The 24,987-nt window shown below is 37.8% G+C and overlaps 1 protein-coding gene across 7 annotated transcripts in view; it reads right to left on the bottom strand.

The window, feature by feature from the left end:
- Nucleotides 1–24,987, bottom strand: part of NEXN (nexilin F-actin binding protein) — a 955,560-nt gene that overhangs the window by 201,880 nt on the left and 728,693 nt on the right. For 4 of the 7 annotated variants that reach the window (XM_044085866.1, XM_044085863.1, XM_044085864.1 and 1 more), the window contains one exon: nucleotides 15,872–15,940. The exons of the other annotated variants lie outside the window; for them this stretch is intronic. In XM_044085866.1, the coding sequence (XP_043941801.1) occupies nucleotides 15,872–15,940 (69 nt within the window). The remainder of the gene's footprint in view (nucleotides 1–15,871; nucleotides 15,941–24,987) is intronic. 7 annotated transcript variants of the gene reach the window in all.

Below are 24,987 nucleotides of genomic sequence, written 5' to 3'. Positions count from 1 at the left end.
AGATGACTGCAAACTAGGAGCCATAATTGAAACTCCTAATGATGTGGGCATCCTACAAAAGGGCCTCACTGAGACAGATGCCTGGTGTCAAAGCCATGGCCTCAAGCTCAATGCCAAAAAGTGCATTGTCATCCCCTTTGGTAAAAACTCTGTACCCATGAGCTACCACATAGGTAGCAGTCTACTTAACACCGAAAATGTGATAAGAGACCTTGGAACACAGGTGGACAGTAGTCTCTCCTTTGATAATCACATCACCACAGTAGTCAGGAAATCCTTCTACATGGCACACCTCATCACAAAAGGTTTCTCATCCAGGAAAAAAGAGATCATTGTTCCCCTCTACTCGTCACTCTTAGACCCATTATAGAGTACAACGCCCCTTTTGGTATGTACCTCACAAGACATCTACAACAACTGGAAAGGCCGCAGAAATATCTCACAAAGAGGATTACTGGCCTCAAACAGATGCCCTATGCAGACCATCTCAAAAAACTCCAGCTTTACTCTGTTGCATATCGCCTACTCAGAGGCGATCTCTGCCTAACATACAAAGCTATGTCAAACCCAGAGCTGTTGAACATGCTCCACTTAAAGAAATCCCAATCCCTCCGAGCTACATGCTTTAGGGACCTAAACCTTGTAACCACAATAAACAGAACATGCTAGAGGGATAGATTCCTGTCCCAGAGACTTCCCATACTCTGGAACAAACTACCTATCTATATCAAAAAAGCTCCTCATTAGCACTCTTCAAGAAAAGTCTTGATGATTGGATGGGAAATAGGAAATTCACCCCAGGGATCACCTCTGTGGCTCTGCTCGACAAGGGCACAGGAAAATAATTTTCTTGGGTGGCAAAAACCAGGGTACCTTTTTGGCTAGGCTTGTATAGGCCTTAGGGTCGATAGCATAGTACTTACCTATGAACCTATAAGACATAACTTCTTTTTTTATTGAAAGCCCTCAAATAAAATAAACAAATTCCCCAAACTCCCCTTAAAACCTATTAATTTAATACTAACACACAAAACTAAGTACATCTTCAAATATTGAAGTTTTACCCTCCTAATAGTAACAAATGTCCCAAACTAACAGCCACACTTACAAACTTGAGTTGACCTAAAAGAAAGGTTATTCATGTTAAGATGCATGGTGCAGCCTGTGCTTCTACCAAATGATAACTGGTTTTGTCTTGTCTTTATAGTTCTCCCAGTTGGTGGGAAAACACCTGAATGCTTTCAGAGAATATTATCTCCTAGCTAGTTTCTCTTTTCACTTTGAAAGCTTGTTAGTATTCAAAAAAATGCACACTGATTAGAGAGAGAGCAATCAGCATGTCTGTTGTAAATTGGGCATTACCAATCAGAACAAGTCCAGTTAACAGCCAAACACTCTTACCGAACAAAAACATAAGCCCACCCACAGTAAGTAACATAAACCCTCCTCATCACACTTCTCTGTCTTGCCCTTCTTCCTCTGTCACTATTACTAGTTTACACCGAACAACTCACTAGAAACTAATACCAGTGACAGAGCAAGAAAGGGAACATAGAGACGTATGATAGGGAGGGATTCAAGAAGCAAGTTTTTATATATCTTGACACCTGCATTTTAGTGAGGATCTTTGCAAGTGTTGGCATATACATATGCAGTGCATCAGTCAGATGTCCAACAGCATAGACAAGAGGCAGAAGGAAAGTAAACCCTCATCATGCAATGACATAATTTAAAAAGGGCAAGCAATTTCTTTCTTAACATATTATCAACAGCAATGATCGACTTCTGGGTGTGGGCAATGTAGGATTTTGCTTTGTTTGATCACTCAGGCGTTGCCCTCATGATCAAACCATGCCAGCCATGGTTAAATCCTACATTACCCACATCCAGCCATGGATTATAGCTAAACAGTACCCCATCTTTAATGTCAAGGTTTCAACTAAACAGTACCCCTCTACACCATAAACAATTTAGTTATGGGATAACATAAAGTGCTTCCAAACCAAACGCCTTGCCAAAACTCCTGCTAGGTTATCCCTTCCTTTCATACATAGCCTATAAACACTGACTGCCATAGTCCTTCACAGCTGCCTATTAAATCTCAGTCTCATTTTTCTCTCTGCCTTGAATCTAGCAGACCAAACTGAATCACCTCTATAATTTAGGATGTAATATATACACAGTGTACCTGTTCACTTATTAGTGGTGCATGCACCTAGCCCATTATAATATACAGCATATTCAGTATTATACAATATATTGAGTCATTAACATCTACTGTACTTTATTAACCGATTTCTAGTCTTTGCTTTCTTTTCAATTTTTTTCATGTGCTCTCTTTATTATTTAATATCTAATTATTGTAAAGAATGAAGTGCTAGCAAAATGTACTGCAACAGGCAACACTGATGTGTTCTTTTGAACTGCTCTTTCACATGTACAATCACATTTACTACAGCGCTACATATATTTAAGCAGCAATGACTGTGTATTTCCAATTACTGTATGTGTGGAGCATTTCTCTGGACTCTGCAGTGAAATAAGTAAAATAAGAGAAAACTTTATCCCTAGCTCCATACCAAACAATACAAATTTGACTTTTCAGCTGAGGATTCTATTAAGGCTATTGGAAAGTACACCAGCAGAAGTCCCTTGCAGGAAGCAAAAAAAAAAAAAGGCACTAGTATGACCCTTTGTGGTTCAGATCAGGACTTGACCACTTGAGCATCCTGCAAAGTCTGTCTTGGCACGTGGCATACACCTTCTTTTTACGTTCATAGGAAGCATCAAAATAAAAAAAGGATTATGTTTACTACAGAGATATAAACACTTTACCACTGTGATATTCTGCTGGCAAAATAATTTCACTGCAGGACAGTATCTTTTTAACTTAATATGATGCACTGAAGACAGTTTGTGCCATCAGCCTTGCTTTGTTAACCCAGCAGCATCAAGATATTTCTGCTTTTAACAACTTTGACACACATGCAGATAACATTAATAAATATCACAAGCTTTTCATTACTCATATACTGTGTCTTTAGAGATCTCCACTACACTGCCAGCTGTGAAGGTGACAAACATATCCAAATGGCAGCTGTTACAAAGTTCAGAGCTCAGATAGAATCTTGCTGTGAAAAGGCATTCAACAGTAAAGCAACGTCTTTTGGCTTTTCCCAGTTAGGGGTTGCCACAGTGGATCACCAGTTCACAGATTGATTGGCAGTGGAGTTTTTACAGTGCCAAGTTGGCAGCCCAGCTCCCAACCTTCACTGAAGGCACATGCGCACACACGCACACACGCACACACACACACACACACACACACACACCTACCTGCATGTCTTTAAAACTCACTCAACTGCAGTGAGGACATGCAGACACCACACAGAAGGCACTCCAGACAAGAACTGAACTGAACTGGAGAACCTCTTGCTGTGAGGCAACAATGCTAACCGCTGCACCACCATGGCCATCTAAAAGGCATTCAGCAGTACTGTTCCATTATTACATACCTTGTATTTGTCATATTCTTGTTTCCAAAATCCTACCTCTTAGCATTTTTATAGCTGGGTCTTGTAACCCCAACCAATTCTTTTAACCTACTCTTGCTCTCTTACTAGGACTGGATGTCTTATCATTTGTCTGTGTGGCCCAGTCTTTGTACTAGAGCTGCATGTTTTTCTATGACTGGTCCCCATGACCTGTTATAAGACACTCCTAAATTTTGGTGGCTGGATCTGATTCTTATAAAATCTGCTACTGCATTCCTGATATAATTTACTCTGCTACAAAATCAAATATTACAATGGGCTAATGAGAGGAACTGGCATTAATCTTATAAAGATGAGTTGTACATACATTTAGCAATCTCACCAGATGGCACATTTCTGTTCGACTCTTGTAGTTAAGTTTGAATAGAAATCCAAAATTTCACATTGTATCACTAGCTTTATATTACACTGGATTACATGTTTCAGTCATGTAGGTCCTTATATGTTGGTTTTCCACTTAAAAGAGAGAGATAAATCACTCCTTTGTAAGAGACATGCATTTATATAACACCATGCAGATATAATGGGGACATGCACATTAAACATAACTCAGACCAAGTGCTCCAGTTAGCCATGCTGATAGTTGACCACAAAAAGTTATTGTCATATGAAGTCAGTTATTTTCTAATTTCTTTATAATTACATTTCTAATATGAAATCTTTAGAACATACAATACCTGATTATATGTTATTGTAGTGGCCTATCATTGTACATTATTTGTTATGAAACATTTAAGCATTTCCTATTAGGCTCACATCCATGCTGAAAAGAGCCCTTGAACCAGTGTACTAATCTGCTAACACATCAAAATAAAATAAAATAAAATACATATTCTTGATAGGCTTAGTTAGATTTGTAACACTAGTGTAACAGTTGTAACTGTGATGTCATGACATCTCAAAGAAAGTAAAGCACATATATTACTCTTGTTTGACTTGTTTGTGGTCACTTAATTTATGCCCCCCTTTGTGTGTGTGTGTTTTTTTTTTTTTTGTATAAGCAAACTGGCCAGGAACACGAGACATCATCACAGATGCAAGATGGATCCTCGAAAAGGCAAGAGAGTATCAAAAGGATTCCTATAAGTCTTTCTTCGTGGACATTGATTACAGCAAGGCCTTTGACTGTGTAAATCATGAAAAACTCTGGACCACACTGAGAAGCATGATTATACCAGAATATTTCAATATTCTCCAGCACAGTCTTAACAAAAATTATGAGGCAACGGCTAGAAAAGGACAAGGAGAAAGAGAACAGTTAAGAATTGAAAAAGATGCATGAAAAGGCAGCATACTTCTTCTGTACCTATTTAATTTGTATGCAGAACAAATCATCAGAGAGGCAAGACTATTTGAAAAAAAAAACAAGGTGTAAAAATTGGAGGAAGAATTATCAACAGCATTTGGTATGCTGATAATAGAACATTATTGGTCAAATGTGAAGACAATTTGAAATATCTGCTTAGTCAAGAAATGAAATTATGAATCACTTCTGGCAAAATGGCCACGAAGGATCTAGGTAACACCTTTAAGTGCAGAGCTGTACCTTTGCATACAAAGAGACGCTTGTCAAAGTTGTGGTATTTTCAATAATGTTATATGGAAAATGGAAAGAAGATTGATGACTCTGAACTATGCTGCTGGAGAAGAATAACATGAGCACCACCGACTAAGCAAAAAACAAATTAATCAGTATTAGAGGAGGTAAAACCAAAGAATTCTTTGGAATCTCAGCAGACATGACTTCGTCATTCATACTTCAGATGTATGTGAAGGGGAAAAAAACAATCAGTCTTGACAAGGTCAAACGTCAACATAAAAGAGGAAGACCTGGTACAATAAGTGCAGTTATGGAGGCCTCTATGTCAGGCATTAGCCATCTTACTGAAGACAACACAGTTCAGAAAAACAAGCTATCATGAATTGATACCAACTCAGTGGCATGTAACAAAAACAGATGAATTTGACCTCATGGGTGCCTTTTTCATCATGACTTAACTACTGCAAAAAAACAAATACTAAAAGGAAGGTAATCATGAATGACAGCATTAGGCTAGGTTAACAAAGAAAAAGTAAGAAACATCTCAGATACATAATACTTCTCACATCTAGGAACAGTCAGGGCACCTATAAGAGCTTCGATCAAATAAGAACTCAAAAGCAGATGGGTCACCAGTTTCATAAACATTGTGTGTACTTCCATAAATCGGTGTGTTCAGTATACTTTATACATTGCTGGTACAGCAGCATAACTCATAAAAGACAATCCTGCTACTTTATCATGGCAAACACAGCTGGTAGCTTGGGTATGAAAATGCTCTAATGAATCTCCCTTATCGTTGTCCAATACGAAGCAGCTGCACACAGAATCCATCCTCATTGCTTATGCCAGCTGATGAACACTGCTACATGCTGCCCTCTATAGTCATTGCCAGTGGCTGTAGACAGAACTACATTAACATGTACAAGGTAATGAAGGTTCATTTAGGTGAGCACTTTCATTGGCAGAAGCATTGCAGCACCCTTTGTAGTTTTAAATTACTATTAATTATTTTAATCAGTGCTTTATTATTTCCAATCCTGCAACATCTGGGAATTTTGTTAAGCAAATCTAGTAAACAGCTGCACTAATTTTGTCATCTATGCAGTCTAGCTTTTGGAATTAAACTGTTTTCTTTATGTGAGAGGTTTACAGTCAGGCTACTCAAATGTTTGTGATTGCTTTAAGGTGGGTTAGAAGTATAATTGGTATTGTTTGTTTTTTTAACACTTTTATTGAATTATCACTGAAGACACAGGCAAACAATACACATATAAAAGAAAATAAGTCATGTTAACATTTTCAGTTACAAATATTATACATCATATACATTACTCCATAAGATTATCATCAATCCAACATTACATAAACCGCTTAATTTCTTACTCCTCCTCCAAAACATTATTCTACATGTATTGTTCCCACACTTTCCATTTTACAAGGTAATTTGCTCCTACCCCTTTCTAAAGATCCCCGTATCAGTTCTTTTGTCTCTGTTACAATATTCATTACTTTAAATAAAGTTTGTTTAGACTCTGATTTCCATTTTCTAGTAATTGCTTTTTCGGTAGCCACCAGAATTAAACTTAACAAGGACTTACTATGTCTAGGCAATTCAGATCCTGTATCCCAGCTCAAAAAAAAAAATTTCCTTTGCTACATCCATTTGCTCACCCAATATTTCTGACAGAGTACTTTGTAAGGAATTTTTAAAGTCTGCTAACTCATTATACTCTCAAAGCATATGTTCCCAGTTACCTCCTTCTTCCCCTTCACACCTCCAACATTTGCCATCTGTTTGAGGAAAAATTCTTTGGAGTCTGCTTTGGGTTTATAAATACCTATGCAAACACTTTCAAGCAAAAATCATAAATCTTCTAGACTTTGTTGCATATTTGGGGGCCATATTCTTGTCACCCATTGTTCCCCTTGTGAATTGCATATCCAGTCTCTCTTACCAATTTTTTCTAACCTCCACTGACTGATTCCTATAGTTATCATACAATATTTTATATGCCCTATTAACTATGCCTTGCTTCTGTTCTACATTCAACTGAAAACTCTGCCAGAGCAGTTTTTTCACTTAGGATTTCCCTATCCCTTTCTCTTTGCCTATATTGTGATATAAGTGGTGCAGCGGTTAGTGTTGTTGACTCACAGCAAGAGGTTCTCTGGTTCAATTTTCAGCTGGAGCACCTTCTGTGCGGAGTCTGCATGTCCTCCTCCCTGCGGTCGAGTGAATTTAAAGCCATGCAAGGAGGTGGGAGCATGTGTGGGTGTGCCTTCTTTGAAGGTTGGGCGCCAGGCTGGCAACTTGAGACCGTAAAAATTCACTGCCAATCATTAGCGGACTGGAGTTCCGCTGCGGCAACCCCTAACCGGGAAAGCCAAAAGACAGTAGGGAAGGTGGTCTGTATCACCTGCAGTCCAAATGCCTTCTTGGCCTCTTCCCATTCTATCACATTTCCATCTCCCTCTCTGTCTTACTTGCTCCCAATACCTTGGTTCCTTTGTTGGATTTTTCCAGTAAATTCTCCCCCCGCCTACTTTCTGTATCCCTAATTGCAATAATCCCTATTAGCAGAATCTCTTTTTTTCCATTGTCATGTTGGCTTAGATCTTAGAATACTTTCTGCTACTTTATAATATTCTGTATCACTATTGTTATTCTACTTAAGGATATGTATCCAAAATTCCACTTTCTTCTTATTTCTTGAAATCATCCCCCTCATCATCATCCCTTTCCACTTTGAATGATAGCTTTCTGTTTGTGTTATGTATATGAGCCTTAACTGTGTAGCTCTAAAATATCCCTTCTAATCAGGTTATGCTAAACAACCCTGTTCTGTTGGAAGGATCAACTTATTCCATTTGACCCTTGTTCTCTTCCCTTCCCAGATAAAATCCTTTATCTCTTTATTAGTTACTTCTCCTTTTGGTTGATAAAATATGCCTGACCTGTACATAAAACTAAAGCGACTAAAACATTTTCACTGCTTGTATCTTGCTATCCATATTCATAAACAAGAGCTTTCCATTTCTATGTTTTTCTATTATCTTTTGTTTAGTCTCTTATCCTAAGCTGTCATAACAGAATAATTTTTAACTCATACACCTAAATACTTCATTTTATCATGTCCCCATAAACACAGACATTGCTGAATCAATTCTTGTGTGGGTACATAGCTTATAGCTACAGACTTTGTTTTGTTTTCATTAATTTTAAATTCCCAAAAAACTTGAAACTCTCAGAATGTTTCACAACACTGAGATGTCCTTTTCTGGTTTTATCAGGTACAAAATAATATCATCTGCAAATAGTGCCAACTTTTCTTAACTACCACATCAATTATATCCTTCAATTTCTGAGTCCCTTATCTCCTTTGCCAGTGGCTCTAAATATAATGCAATAACACAGGGGAAAGAGGACACCCCTGCCTGGTTCCTCTGTTCAGACATAACTTGTTATAAATTAACATTCCCATTTTAATTTTTGCCTTGGATCCTTCATATATCACCCTAATTAACCTTATTATGCTGTCAGGGAATGCAAATGCTTCCATTGCCCTACTCAGAAAATCCCAGATTACTCTGTAGAATGCTTTCTCTGCATCAAGACCCACCACCAACAGCTGTATTTTCTTACATTCTGCTTCCCCCTGGATCATCATTGTTCTATTAATGTCAAATGTTTGCCTCCCTTCCACAAAACCACAATGATCCATATCTATAAATTTTGCAACATCTTTGCCATCCTTTTAGCTATTATAGATATACATAAACTCTTTGTAATCATGGTTTAAAATTTAAATGGGCTTATATGAAGCTGGGTCTGATGGACCTTTACTGTCTTTAGATATTACAGATACCACAGCTTTCTTCCAGTATGTTAGTGCTTCTCTTCCTTTTAAAATACTATTAAACAAAACCTACCAGATCTTTATCACTTTTCTTTCCCCCGAGCTTCCAAACTTCCACAGGAATACCATTTATTCCTGCAAATTGATTTTACATCACCGTTTTTAATTGCTGAGTCTCATCTACCTTTAACCATGCATATTTAAGTCTTCTACAAATATTTGAATTTGTGCTTTTTCTTGATTTCCACATTGCTCTGCTTCATACACATTTTTATAAAATTTCTGAAATATCTCTAATACCTCTACAGGATCTCTGAATATTTTTCTTATTATAAGCTCCCTAAGTTTGGCAACAACCCTTTCTACGTTTTGTTGAATAAGTCATAGTGGTAAGTGTTTTTGTGCTTAGGAAGTATCAGAAACAGTTGCCTAACATCAATCTTTCTAAACTTATGCATGTTATCTAAATACTCCCTTATTTTCTCTTTAGCACTCTGCAGTTGTGCCTCTTCTTGTTCTGTGAGATTCCCCTTATTTTGCAATACTTTAACCTTTGTCAGCCCCTCTAAATAACTCTTGTTACTTCTTAGCCATATCTGTTTTTTTATTTATATCCAGTGTTTAAACTCCACTTCCATTTTATCCCACTCACTAGCTATAACTTCTGAAGAAATTTCTGTTTTCCCTAATAGGTCTCAAATAATTTCCACTACCCATTATTTAAATTCCTCTCTTTTATCTGGTAGGATGGGAAGTACCAGTAGCTCATTTTTACTTCACTACCCTGCATTTTTAAATTGATATTGTTTTTTGAGGTCCAAGACTTTTGAAACCTTGCTTTTCTGGTTTCTGCCATTTCCTTGCTAATCAGTTCAGCAACTTAACTAATTGGCTAAAAAACGCATTTCTTTGAGATCTGTTTCAACCTAATGTTAACAGCTGTGATGACAGGAAGTACTGCCAGCCCTGCCAGGAAAAATAGCTCAGTGGATTTGTAACTTATGCCAACACAACTAGCTGGAATTTTGTAAATAACTATATGCCATTTGTATATCAAACTGATTTGTAAAGAAGCTTGTGCTAAAAAATTGTTTGTGAGGTTTGCTTGTATTAAAATGTACCAACAGAGTGCCCTGCTGGAAAGAAAAAAAATGTACATGTATTATTATAACTGAATCAAATGTATAAATTGTAACAGTATATACTGGAAGTGAAGAGGTTAATCTTAATCCACCTGACTTTGTAAAATATTCTTGAAATTAAATTACTTTATGAGTTAAGCCATAAAGATGTTATCCCAAAGTATTGAATGGGGCCAGAGATGCAATGTCTGTGCTAAGGAATAGTTGGTAGCTCCTGTAGGAAGAGTGAAATGGTATTATGGTTTTATGACTTCCAGGAGATATCAGCAAAGCTCTATCTGTGTGTATAGTAACACATAGGTGCTAAAATCTTGTCAAGTTCTGGTGTTGGTGATAGCATGAAAAACAGAGTCAGATGACCAAATGTGTGTGATGTCATTCTGTAAGCCAGTAATAATATTTACATATTAGTAGGAGCCTGCTCTCAGCATTCTGCCTTGGGTCTGACAACAAGGACCACTCCCCCACATCATCTTGCCTTGCTCTGTTCAGTAAGCAACTTAACTAGGGAACAGTAATTCTTTTAGTCAATCAGGAATAGATAGTGAGATCAGCTAAATACTGATTTTCTATAACTGTGAAATTTTCCATAGTTGTTATTTTTAATATTCCCTGTGACTCAAACTCTGGTATTTACTGTAATTGGATGTTTAATATTTTCTTGTTCTTTTATTATTTATTATTAAATACATTTAAACTTTTCATTGTGGCTGGTCCCTTTTAGAAAATATTTAAGTTTTGAGAGTATTTGCATATATTTATTTGGTGACAGCTCTGGCCACTCCTGAAGCCCTGAAGCCTTGCTGTTTGGTCATCATTACCATTTGTATTAATATTAACTTCACTCAGCATAATTGGATACCCTTTTAACAGCATTATAGTAACTAACTGGTGGCAGTCAATCTACCTTATAGTCTAGGCAGAGTTGATAGAGTGGGTAATCTGTGCCAGCCTTTTCTAAGTGTGTGTGTATGTGTGTGTGTGTGTGTGTGTGTGTGTGTGTGTGTGTGTGTGTGTGTGTGTGTGTGTGTGTGTGTGTGTTTGAAAATTAAATCTCAGAGTGTGTGTGTGTCAACTACTTGGGGCAGGGACATGAAGCACTGGTTTCACAGTGCCAGTGAGGTGCCTTATTGGGGACCTGAGGAGAGACAGATAGAGACACCCAAACCCCGGGCTGAGTGTATGCCCTGTGTACTCTTAAGGGCAATTGTGCTTAATGCAGAGAGGTCTGCTTCTGAAAATACTGAGTGTATCCATTTGTATTCCAAGTGAACGTCCCTCTCCAGTGTCAGTGGTTAGGACTCAGGCTCCTTGATTATTGGCTCAGAGTGGGGATATCACAACAGTCTATATATGTTTTAGATGTTTTTATTCTTGCTTTCAGTTGTTGTAAGTAACATTTTATAGCTTGCATCTGTTTCTAGCTGTTTCAAAATCATTAAGTTATTTAATCAGTATATTTTTGTTTCTGACCTTACAGCATCTGAGGATTGTATTTTAAAACCTTGTAAGCCTACAGTCAGTAATTCTTATAAATAGATACACTGATTTTGCCATTTAAGTAGTATTATCTTTTGGAAATGAATCTTGGGTTCTTTTTCTGAGAGGATTACAGTCAGGCTATCTGCAAGAGTGTGATTGCTTTAAGGCAGGTTAGAAGTGTAATTGCTACTGTCTGTTGAGGCCCAAGGGTTTGAAGCTGTACACTTCTGGATTCTGGCAGTTACTGGTGAACCAATTCTACAAGAGGTCAGTGGCTGAAAATATTTCCCACCCTTCCATCCTGTTATTGTGCTCTTAAACCTAGTATCTCTCTTGTTGTTGACCCCTTACATTAATTTGTCCACACAGTTCCCTCCCTTTCCCTTTGTACTGGCTGCTGTTAGTTAACAATTTGTGAAGTCACTCCCTTTAAGCTATTTAAACATCTACTTATTGAACTACAGATCTCTCTGGATAGGATTATCAATTAATAGCTTGTTACAGAACACCTTCTTTGTCTCCTGAAAGTCAATACGATTTCTCCATATTAGCAAAAGCGTCCTTATTTTGGGTGAATTTAACTATCAATAAACTGGGATACCTATATCTCCAATGTAGGATATGCCCCAAAATGCCTACATTTTGTAAACAAACCTAAAAGAAGACACAGTATTCTTGACTTGATTCTTGCACACATGGCAGTCTCTTCTTCCTCTGGTTTCTCCTTGACCACAAACTTGTGACCTTCTCCTTGAACTCCCAAAAGCTCCTACAGAAATCCCCACTGAATTTAATGACTACAAATATGCCAACCTCAATCAAGTCTAAGATGAAATATCGAAATTCACTAATGTCTGCACCACCCCTGACCTTCATACAGCAGCAAGTTCTAATAAGGAATTCCATACCAATTTAGAAAAATGCATAGAGCTGTCAGCCCCCACCAGTACCAAGTATTATGGGAAATTCAAAAGCAAACCATCCTGGTGGTCCACCACCATTAATAAAATATGCAACAAAAGAAAGAAAGAAACTCCTTAAATTATCTATTGGATCCAAAACCTATCTTTTCAATAATATCAAAAGCATTACAAAAAAATTGAAGAACACCATCTGGTCCACAAAAAAAGTTCATGAACGTAGGCTGATCTCTGGTTCTAAAGATAATTATCTTTCTTTAGCAGTGGCAGAAAAACAAGAAACAATACTCTACATTGCTCACAACTTATTCATAATGATGCCTCCCATTCTGACCCAACACTGCCAGTAATCCTACAAATAAATTTAGTGCCAACTTCACCCCCAAGAATTTATCTAAAGCCCTGAAATATCTGAATCACGTACACCCCAATTACCTCTAAAGATCATTTATTGAAAGTACTAACCAATACCAAAAATACGTCCTCCATGAGACCTGACAATATTCATAATTGCTTAATTAATTGTCTTGAATATGCCCTTACAGACACATTCTTTAAACTGATTAACTTAGGTTTACCTAATGGTTTTGTCCCTGATGAGTGGGTCACTACAGTGGTGATGCCCCTCCGTAAGGGTGGTTTTAAAACTGACCCAGGTAATTACAGGCTGATCAGTGTTACATTCCATGGCTTTCCAGATGAGGCTTGTATTATAACTAATCTCAGACACTCCAATATGAAAATATAATTAGATCTGATCCCAGCAGTTTGGCTTTGTGAAGGGCAGATCCTGTCTTTTGAATCCGGTAAACCTATTAGAAATGGCTGTAAAGACTGTAAATGGCCATGCGGCACGCACAGTGCTATCTTGAGCTGGTCAAGGCTTTCAATACCATTACCCAGACTGGCATTATATAGAAGCTAAATGCTTCAAAAAGCGACCCATATGTTGTAGGATGGATAGCAAACTGGGTGAAAGACAGAACCCAAGCAATGTGAGTCGCAGGCATCTCATTAGAAAGTATGAAAATTAAAATACTGCAAAGACAGCGCTCAGTAATATAAAAGGAAAAAAAGGAGTATGAATAAATGCTGAAAGTGTGGACAAAAGAAAGCATATGTTCTGGGAATGTAATTGTTTGATGGGGATGCTGCAGTGTAGACAAAAAGTTAAAGGAAATTTCAGTAATCAAGTCTGAAACATACAGAAGTGTCACTTTTCTGGGCTGTATGAAGGAAAGCTATTTAGCTGTGCTGATGGTGTAGAGGTATGAAACTCTGACTATGGCCCAGGTAACCCGACCTCACTTAGTGGCTCTGAGTCTTGACAATGCAGCTGAAAGATGGGACTACCCACCCTGGGAAGAGTAATGGTCTTGGTCATTTCATGCCACTACTCCTAACCTGATCACTGCCATATAGTAGTCTCAAATACCAGAGAGGGACAGTGCAGGGGAGACACGGGAGTGGCCCCCAAGTGATGGTAGCCCTTGTTGGCTGCATAAAGGCAGACATGGCATATGACATTGGTGACCATACAGTGGCTCAAGATTCCCACTGCAAAGAACCAGAAGGGAGATAAATGAAGAATGAAATTACAAAGGAGGGGTTGGCAAAGTAATATCAGGATAATTGACAAGACTACAACAAAGTACAGAATGGAATAAGTTTTGGAAAAGTCAAAGACAAGTTGTTAAAAGGTATGGAACTGGTACACTTTATGAATTAAGGAAGATGGATATGGTGGAGGGGGAACATATGGAAATAAGTGAGCGTGAACGGCTAGGACAGGAAGTATAAATAACAGAACAGGATATTAACAGAGCAGAGGTAGGACACAGTGAAGATGGTAAAGAAGATGTGTGAGGTAAATCTAGACACAGGAAATGGTGCTGAATGGGACAGCTGAAAAAGGGGGACAGAATGAGAAAAGTCAGATTAACAGAGCAGAAAGGCAAAACAAAACGTGTTTGAGGTTTTATAAAATGCCAAAAACAAGCCCTAAGAAAATGGGTTTCGATACAGCATCTCCCGTTGAGAGTACCCTCCTGCCGAAGCTTCTCTAAAGGTTCTTTGTTATGATGAGGCTGTACCGTGGTGTACTGTTCTAAATGATTGCTTGGTAGCTTGCCACGACTGTCTGGAAGAGAGAATGTTTCACCATTGTGCTACTGGTGTGTAACAATGCTTACTGAGTGTTAGATACGACTACAATCGATTACTGAACTTTGTCACACTAGCTGAACAACTGTTTTAGCTTCAGTATCCTAACAAAAGTAATGTGAATCAGATGTAAAAAAATAAGATACAGTGCTGGTCCTTCAGAGAGTCTGGTTTTATACTGGGCAGTTAAATGCATAGCAATGATACAGTCAAGTCTCCGTTTTAAAGGGATTTAAGTCAGATTTCATCTCTTCATTACTAAAGAGTTTCCATGTTGTTCTTAAGCTCTATAACAAATCCAAACTTTTGTTTCAATACAGACCTTCATTTCTACTGCTGTAGTATTTATTGCCTTAATGTTTTCTGTAGATTTTTAAAAGCACAATTTTAAAGCATTATGAACAGAGGTTTCCTGTATTATGGTTGGTTATTTTCATATGGTTATATTTTGGTATTTTTATTTCAGTTCTTGAGCAAGACCAAGTCAGAACAAATGCTGCTGCCTGGACTTTTTGGGATGTTGGAGTAACTCCAAATCAGAAAAGTCAAAATTCCATTAGACCAATGTAAGAAACAAATGTAGCAATGCACCACTTTTTATACTAACATTCTAATAAACAGAAAAACTCAGACTGCATGCCAAAGTGAAGTAGGTTAGCTGACATCATCTGATACGTCTTGAAATGAACAGGCAAAAAAGCATCACTGACTAGAACACATAAGAAGCCTGAGGACAAACTCTGAGTACAACAGATAGTGTACAATGAGTGATTCAAGTGGTAACACTGCTTCAGAATCCAAAATAAACTCAATGCCTGCACTAGGAAGAAATATCAAAATGTACCGATTGCCTAATTTTCTTTATCTGAATTTAATATGTACACTTTTAGGAAAAATGTCAAAATGTTAAAGATTCTGAAAACACAAATGTCTCCATCTATATAGCTACAAAACCTAGCAATAAATTCTGCAGGCATTGGATTCTGGACCAGTCTGTGCTCATTTACCACTAGTGAAATAAAGTGGGTGTTAGAATGAAAAAACAAATTATAACATTAGTTGTATACATCAGGCTACATTACTGCTTCATCATCTAAAGGATATATTCTAGGTTTACTATTGTACAAGATAAAATGTTAATTTATAAAGCATTTAGAAAAATGTGAAGATTACTGTCAATTTTTTTAAATTGTGTAACTGAATGTCTTACTTCTTCATCTCCGAAATTCTCCAACATTGAACATTCATGATCCTGTAGAATGTTATCCTGGTCAGGGCTCTTAAAAATAATTAGGAAATTGGGAAACAGCTGAGCAAATATATGCATCATTGGAATATTGTACTATGAAAACAATGACTTATAACTTATAGATGATAAAATACTATATACCATGAAATGCAAAGTTTTAATGCTTCATGTGTGAATGTAAAAGTGTGTTAAGTAAAGAAATATAGACGCATGCAGCTATTTAAGTTTATGCTCCCACTAAATAACTTACTGCTTCCTTCTTAAATGATGCAAGCGAGCACACATTTATTAGTATTCATTCACCATATTACATGCTCCAGAAATTGTGTTATACATTTAAATGGACACTTTTGAAGTGTGTGGGAGTAACACATGATATTAATAATGCACTTATGTGTGAGGTGAGAGTTATTTATAACTAAAACTTATGTGTGAGGTGAGTTATTTAGGTGAGAGTTATTTATAACTAAAACTTATGTGTGAGGTGAGTTATTTAGGTGAGAGTTATTTATAACTAAAACTTATGTGTGAGGTGAGTTATTTATAAATAAAATTATGTTCTCTTAATAAAACTAGTGTTTACAGTTTACAGTCTGTTACTATGTTGGAAGTGCAACATTCCTGAAAAACAGTAGAGATGCATTTCCATACATATTCAGACTGACTTAAATGTAAATAATTTCAGGGTTAGTATATGTCTGTGTAAAAAAAATAAATAAAAATAAAAGACTTGCAAATGTCTTTGTAGCCAAAACAATTACATTTTCATGCAGTTTCAAAAGAAACATGCCACCAAATACATATACAAATTATGTTGAAATAATGCAAAGAGGTAATATTAAAGTATTATTAAGGCATTATTTTTAAGAACACTAAGCAGTACAAAGAAAGCAATTAACTTTTCATAACAGTCAGTCAAATCCAAATATTATAACACACAGTGAAATGCATACACATCATAAAATGTTCACTAAAGCACAATGCATTAAAAGACTAGTTACATTAGAGTGATTCAAGGTTTCTCAAACTTCCTTGTGGAATCTGTTCAAAGCAACTTAGGAATTAGCCAGTCAAACCTAAATAGTTTAGAAGATTAGCAAAATAAAATAAGGTCCATATTTTTTCCAACAGCTATACTGATCAGTTCTTGGTAAACATTTACTGTGTTATTAGTAAATGAATCTATGCACGATAATAGCATACGTCCTAGGCTACAGTATCACGTGATTTCTCTTTCCATGTAATACTGAAATTACTATAAACTTCAAATCTGCATCATAGGAAAGTGGACAAGACAGCAGGGAACTTCATAGGTTTACATACAGTCCATTCATGATTAGTTAATTTTAGCACATCCTATCACCCCTGGTAATTATTTGCAGTAGAGTATTACTTTTTTCCAGCATATTGCAATACTACTTTTAAACTTCTTCCTATGCATAATTTTGACTCTTTATACAACAAATGAAATGGAAAACCTCAGATCATTTATGTATTTCATGTGTTTTATATGATCAGCTAACCCTAAAATGCTAAAGTCGCATACCATAACCCTCCAAAATAATTGTTCCCCCAGTTATTTTAGTTTTTAAGCATATTAAACACACATTAAGCAGTTTATTTCCATGCAAATCTTCTAGACCACACAGATTTATTTTTAAATGATCCTTGCACCCTTTAAAGAGAATGTAGCATATTTCCAGACATGTTTATTTAACATTTCATTAATAGCTGTAGTGTAAACAATGACGATGCAGTTTATTTTGTAAAACAAAACGTCTGTGTTATGTTTATTGATGTTTTATCGTCTGTCTCCTCTGCCTATAATTCTGTATAGTCACACACTTGGAATGATGCCATGTTTAGAATTAGCAATGGCTTTGCATACAGTAGCAAAGCATTTAGGTAAAGAATTCAACATTATTTCTGCAAATGTGAAGACATTTATTTATGTTGTGGTTCCAGTACTACAACATTAAACTAAGAGAATTTACTTTTAATATTTACTTTGTGGTATATCTGTAGTATCTGTAGAGGGAGTACAGGTCTTCTGTGACTGCTATTAGCAGAGAAATAGAATATCTAGGGTACTACCATAGAGGTTGAGGTGTCTGCATCACCAATATTAGTTTTTTTTTTTTTCTTTTTTTTTTTTTACAGACTTCACCTCCTTTGATGTAATGTTGGGTAGAATGAATATCCAAGAAATCTGGAACAGGTCATCCTTAAACTAAAACACCACAGTGAGGCAGGGGGTCATTCTCAGCTCCATGAGGTACCTACTTCAATTTGCTGCAATAAAGTGTCTGAATCTCTTTAACGTTTTACAGACTTGGGATCTGAGGCTGGATTAAGTCGGAGATAAATGGGGTACTTGCCTTCCCCACGTTGCATTCAGTAACTGTTCTTGGTTAAATCAGAGCAGTATAGTGGTATGCTTGAACAGATCATGAACATTACATTTGAAATGATTAAGGAGTATGTTGTGTTTACTGTTTTGCGCTTTAGTAAACTTGCGCTCACCAAAGAATTTTTTTTGCAACACCTCACCAGACAGCTCCTTTGCTTGTACCTAGTTGAACTATTAATTTTTGGGGAGTGGGTGTAGAAGTCTTGGGCATTCTTAGGCTAGGCAAGAGCATTATGGCCCATTCACTCCTGCCCATGAATCCTAATCAGGCCCTCTGTTTCCCAGTAAGAAATAAGTGGTAACGAACAAGCCTGTTTGCTGGTCTCACAGGGCAGCCATCTCCAAATGGGAAAAGTCCCCCTTGGTAGATATTGCAAGCTCTGCTTTTGTGATCTTCTAAAGGGAAGTGTGCCTCCACATTCGGACCCCCCCCCAATCAGCTTATAGCACAAATGCACTTGGACAGTGGGGGGGTTCAGCAGGCTTAAAAGTTTCAACGGGTGTAATACCTAGTGTTTCTTCTAGGTATCACTCATGTATTGAGCCAGAAATGCCTCAACCCCCAAACCAATCCTCCATGATGAGCTCCTGCAAACACCTGTGCTGCTAATCGAACAAAGGTCAAGAGCTGCAGTCAGGGCTTTATCCTCTACACCATGTAACCAGCTCAGCAATTGTTTACTTTAAGCAGGTACTTAAAAGCTAACAGCAGCAGCTGTTTAAGAAGATGCATTTGTATTCCCTTCATCACTGAATATTGTTGAATGGCTGAAGGCTAGAATAATTTTATAAAGAAACTCATGATCGGGGTGACGCAAAATTACTAATTAGGTAAAGTCCTTCAATAACGTTGAATATGTATGTGTTTACATATCTATGTATGTATTTATGTTTAATTGTTTATTTTTGGTATCTACATTATAAAGGCTGTCCCCAGTATTCCTTTCAAATGATATTTGTTAGTTGGTTTACTTATTCATTCATTCGTTCATGTTTTGCTTCTAACCTCTTCATTTTACTTTGCACGATACTTGTAGTTTTATGCAACGTGGTGAGCAGGGAGCTCAATAATTGCATTCTTTAACTTTCAGTTGGGCATTAATGCTTGCATAACTAAGGATCACAGCAGAGAATGACTTGGCTTTTCAGAGTCTGTCTGTTTCACTGCTGGTTTTAGACACAACACTATGTAACTGTTTGGTCTCATGACTGATAATTAGCTGCATTTCATCAATCAGTGACAACAATCAGTTTTTCTGAAATTACTTGATGAGATGGAGGTACTAAGGTTGCCTTATTTTAAAACAATGATGTTAGAAATGTCAATTATTTTAGCTCTTTACTGAAAAGAGCATAATTTTGGTTTAGCTGCGGTGGTGGTGCTGCAGTAGTGTTGTCGCCTCACAGTAAGACGTTGTCCGGTTCGATTCACAGCTACAGCGTCTTCTGCATGATGACATGCGTGAATGGGCGTACCTTCGTTGAAGGTTGTGCATCAGAGCTGGCAACTTGGCACGTAACAATCTACTGCCAATCATTAGCGGACCGGAGTTCCGCTGTGGCGACCCCTAACCGGGAAAATCCGAAAGTCACAACAACAAGTGTGAAGATGAAGTCCTAAAGAAGCTATCACTGCAGTAAATCAAAGATGTATTGCAGGCTGGCATTGGTGTTGACAGTGGTGAATGCATTATGCTCAAGGACTGTAGAGTCACCAGTTTTGTTTCTTCACAACTGCAGACCATGTCATTGTCAAGGATAGTGATAAAAAAGTACCACTAATGTAGAGACCCGAGTTACTTCAACAATGGTAAACAATGGTATGATTACAAAATTATACATTTCCATCTTACCATTGACCACCGTTTTTACAGATAGCTTTTGAACGACTTGGTGACATTTAGAGAAGATTTAGGGTCATGAAAGGCACTGCATGGTCAAAGATTTCAGATCCTTTGGAGAGGTCCAAAAAAAAGGCAATCTAGCTATACAGCTCTGTTCCTTTTGATCACCAATACAGTCTGTAATAGGCAGTATTACTGCTGTGGTTGTCCCGGTCCCCTTCAATAACACACATCACACCAAATGACATGTGACGACCTTTATTAAATTTCCATTACATAGCTTTGATCACCAACTTTATTAATTACAACTATTCATGATATTATTGATTCTAAATACAGCATAACATCCTTGTAATTTTAATCAGGGCAGCGTACCTACTCACCCTGCCCAACAAGCAGGGTCCATACCTCTGCTCGCTTACTTTACTTATGAAGCAGCGTTCCAACTCACTTCATACACCATCCTTTAAATTACCTTCCACCAAATAAGCACCGTCCTTACCTCACCTTGCTTATCTATTCAGCAAGCTTCCTCCAACTATTCATTTTTTTCCCCAGATCCTTGAAATGAACATCCAGACATCAGAGGGGGAACAGAAGAGGGCAAGCCTATCCTTCTTCTCCGCCAACCAGCCTGACCAGGCTGTTCCCCCTCCCTTCTACCCAAAATTGTTCAATCCACTTCCCATAAAGGGAAGGGTCAAGCCAAACATCATTTGATGTACCCGTCATCTGTAAAGCACCTTAGAATCCTGTTATAAACCCCCTCTGTCATGCCTTCACTGAAACACACCCTAATGAAACTAAATTAGGATTACCGTGACCCTTTTGTAACATCCACACCAAGAGAACACATGCTTTTAGCCTGCTGCCTTCAAAGCTGAAATCATGGCTCATCCTGAATGTATTGACAGCCTATAACCACAACAAAACCAAAAACTATAACCCCTTGAACTCAAAATGGCACCCAGTCAAACAACTAGTAGCAAGTCTCACACCCAAGACCCTGTTAACCGTAGCATATCACCTTAGCCCACCCACTACCCAGTTCTATATGTGCAACTCCATTACCGTAGGGAACAGTCTAACTCCAACTTTAATGTCCTCCCTTAGCTGGCAGAAAACCAGCACCCCTTGACCTAGTTCCTGAAAACCTGACTATGCTCAACAATGAAATACTCTAAATACCCAGCCATAAACATCCCCAGTTCACTCATTACCAAACTATTCTTAACCCCTGGTTGGCCCTGGCCTTTCCCCTGGAAAGCTCTTTCCTTATATTCAATAAAGAAATAAAAAAGCGTTCCCAATGAAGTAAATACCTCTCTCACAGTTAATAAAATAGCAGTAATTCCAAGTAAAGAAGCTAAGAGGTAACCAAAGCGTAGCAGTAGCTTCAGCATAAACTGCCCACTAAGTAAATGAAACGTTCATTTTTATAAAATAAAATCTGATTTTTATTTTGTATACAAAGAGTTTAACGGTCTGATGAAGCTTATGTGAAAGCACTTACCTCTTTGTATACAAAATAAAAATCAGATTTTATTTTATAAAAACAAACGTTTCGTTTACTTAGTGGACAGTTTATGCTGGCGCTACTGCTACGCTTTGGTTACCTCTTAGCTTCTTTACTTGGAATTACTGATCTTTCCTTATATTACCTATACCACTAATAGGCAATTAAGACCTGTCCTACAGCAAGCAGCCTTATCCTGCAACCAAGCTTCCTTTAAACCTAACTCCCCTGTAACAACGCACCCAGTTTTAAAACTACCCCACTAACCATCTACCTACCATGCTTCTTAAAATTCTACTCTGAAAATTGACCCAAACACCAAGTGAAATGATCCTTGTGGTGTTCTGTAAAACCTTAACCTGTTATGTAACATTAACACTACCTACGCGAGGGACAAATTTGTCACCCCAAAGATATCACCCATTAGGAGCAAACTCCAGCATCCTATCAAACACCTCATTGGCCCTTACTCCCCAATATGGTTCAACAAAATGAATGAGTAAATACAACCACCCCAAGGTTCTTAAAAAAGGGGTTGAACTTCACTGGCTTGCAAGAGCCATAAGGCTTTATCCTAATAAGTCCTGTGCTTCCTTGAATGTCGTGACTCTACTCATCCCGTGGGATCCCCCCACTCACCCATAAGCCGTCCCCAATCATTTCCCCCCTTGGCCCCCACTACCTACCTCTTCCTTACTTGCCCCCCTATACCAATACAATAATCAGCTCACACTAATTGAACACCGAGCCCAAATATGCCTTAATAAGGTGATTACTCAGACCCACTTTGTGCCCCATTCCGGAAGCAAAACATCTGTCCTATCAAAACGTTACCTTTCAGATCCCCTTTTCAAGCCACCGCATGATGCCTTCTGCCCTTCAGCAATTTCAGTCAGTAACTGTTGCCACCTTATGCTCCCCATGTGTAACCTCTTCACTCGCCACTGCTTCTGTCATCTGCAAATTCCCTTTGTAACGCCACAACCGGTACTCAGTACACCACCATTTACAAATAAAAGGAGAAAAGTAAATCCTCTAATATATAAAGAGCAGGCCCTACCTTATACCCACCTATTCCAAAAAAAAAAAGAAAACACCCCCATCTGTAAGTATGATAATTTTAAAATTACACAAATCATTGCAAATTGTTAGACTTTTGCTTGATGCCAGTAATTTGCAGAGTCAGGATTTCTCTTTCTTTTGCTATTATATCTAATTTCATACCTGATCTCGTCGGCGAAGCAGACACATCAGTAGTGGCAAAGAAAACAAAATCTTCCAGTTCATTTGGCATATTGCAAAGAGTCAGATTATCAGCAGAGATGCACAGAAGTATTAATGGTGTACAGAATGATAACAGAGGCTATGCTGAATATGTATTCATATTTCTAGGCTGAAAAAAAAACAGGTATGGATATAAAGGCATTTGTTTTTGTATGCAATGCATTGAAAGGAAATGATGTCAATTGTACTGCTTACCTCATCAGACAAAAAGCATGTGATAGTGCACCATACCAGCAAGTATCTGCATTAACATGAAACAAGGAACAGTAGCCAATTTGATAGTAACAGATGATTTATTTATTTTGTATTGAACTCATCTGTAGGGTTGATGTAGTTAGATTGCAACAGTTTGTGGGTTATCGTTTTCTGGAATAAACACAATCTGAAAGAACATTAAACTGCTGGACTTAAGTTTGGTATACAGGTTTTCAGTCCTTGTACCATGCTTGCTGTTGTGTAGTGAAACGCTAAATGGGTCATCTCAAAGTTCTAGTCTGGTTTTATGTTGACAAGGTAGACTCCTAACAGCAATGTTATGCTAGAACTAATTTTATATTCCAACTCAACTGTAACAAATAGCATGGAGCATTTGCATTGGATACAAGTACGGCATGTGACTATGTTCATGTTTATTTTCTATGCAAAGTCTTAATAGAATTGTGTTCTTAGATAGATATATTCAGGTCATTAAGGTTTTAAAAGACCAATTTTTTATTCAATTAGTAGTTAAAAGGAGATTTTCCCCTTCTATAAGATTTCCACAGGCAATATCTAGGGACCTTTGGGACTTTTATCCTTTTCCTAGAAAACCTTTTTTTTTTTTTTTATAATTCTTAAAGTTCCCATACTACTAGAAATTAACTTTCCAAAACAAGTAAAAACCTGGCCTCATGTTGTAGATTATATCCTTTATTTACAAAGGCTAATTAACGCTCTCTCATGTTTACTCCAGTTAATCAAAGACTATAATAAAATGTCAAACTACAAACTCTTGATAAAATAGTTCTGTTTCCTCTGAGTGACATGAGAATAAAGGTTATTTACACATGAACAATTTTGTCCACGAGGCAGCACAGCGGTTGGTGGGTGTTTCCTTAGCAGCACTGATGGGGGGGTATTCAGCCAACAAGCAGGAAGTCACCAGTATAAAACTCAGCAGAGTAGCAAAGAGATTTCCTATTTTACTGAGATCATCTATAAGGCCTGGAGTTGCCTGTCCTAGCAACCACACAAGATGAGTTTTAAACAATAGGGAAAGGCCTTAACAAGGGATGACCGGTTCCTTTCTTCACGGCTCCTGTCATAAAGATCCAGTCAATGCAGGGCTGTTCAGCTCTCTTATATATATAATAGTACTAAATACTATTATAGATAATCCATAAAGCCAGAATGTAAAGGAGAGAAGCCTTGGTGATGTGCTGCAACAATACAAAAGAAAACTACTAAACTCGATGCCATCTGGTTCTTCTCTTAGATACTTCAGCTTCCCGTTTTTTTTTTTTTTCTCTTTTCTTTTTCCTTGCTGATTTTGTTTTCCAATCGCAGCACGAAAACAACCACCAGAAGCACAAAACAGACAACTCAAACCAGACCCCGCAGCCCGCCAAAGCAAACTGCACCGCAAATACCCAGCAACAACCACAGAAACGGACAAACCCCCCCCCACAAAACATGCAGACCCCCAACGAAAAACCATCTCGTCCGTCCGACATGTGCTACGGCCCAAGCTCTACCCACCATGAGGAACAGACCAAGACAAAGCAACGTCCGGACAGCAGAGAGGCACAAGCAGCCAACCGCACCCACGGCAGACCACGACACCCCTGGAAAATCCAGATAGCAGAGAGGCACAAGCAACCAACCGCACCCAAGGCAGACCACAATGACCCGAACAAATAGAAACTGTGCACCATTTTTATTTTTTTTGTAGTACTACCTGTGTCTGACCACAACACCGGAACCAACAGTCCTACACCCAACAATTGCCAATTGCCAGGCCCCACCGCACACTCCCTGGAAAGAC

Source organism: Protopterus annectens, chromosome 10.part0 (assembly GCF_019279795.1).
Source record: "Protopterus annectens isolate FY-2018-M chromosome 10.part0, PAN1.0, whole genome shotgun sequence".
Classification (NCBI taxonomy): domain Eukaryota; kingdom Metazoa; phylum Chordata; order Ceratodontiformes; family Protopteridae; genus Protopterus; species Protopterus annectens.
Note: the sequence above shows the minus strand (reverse complement) of the source record. Positions and strands in the feature narration are given on the sequence as shown.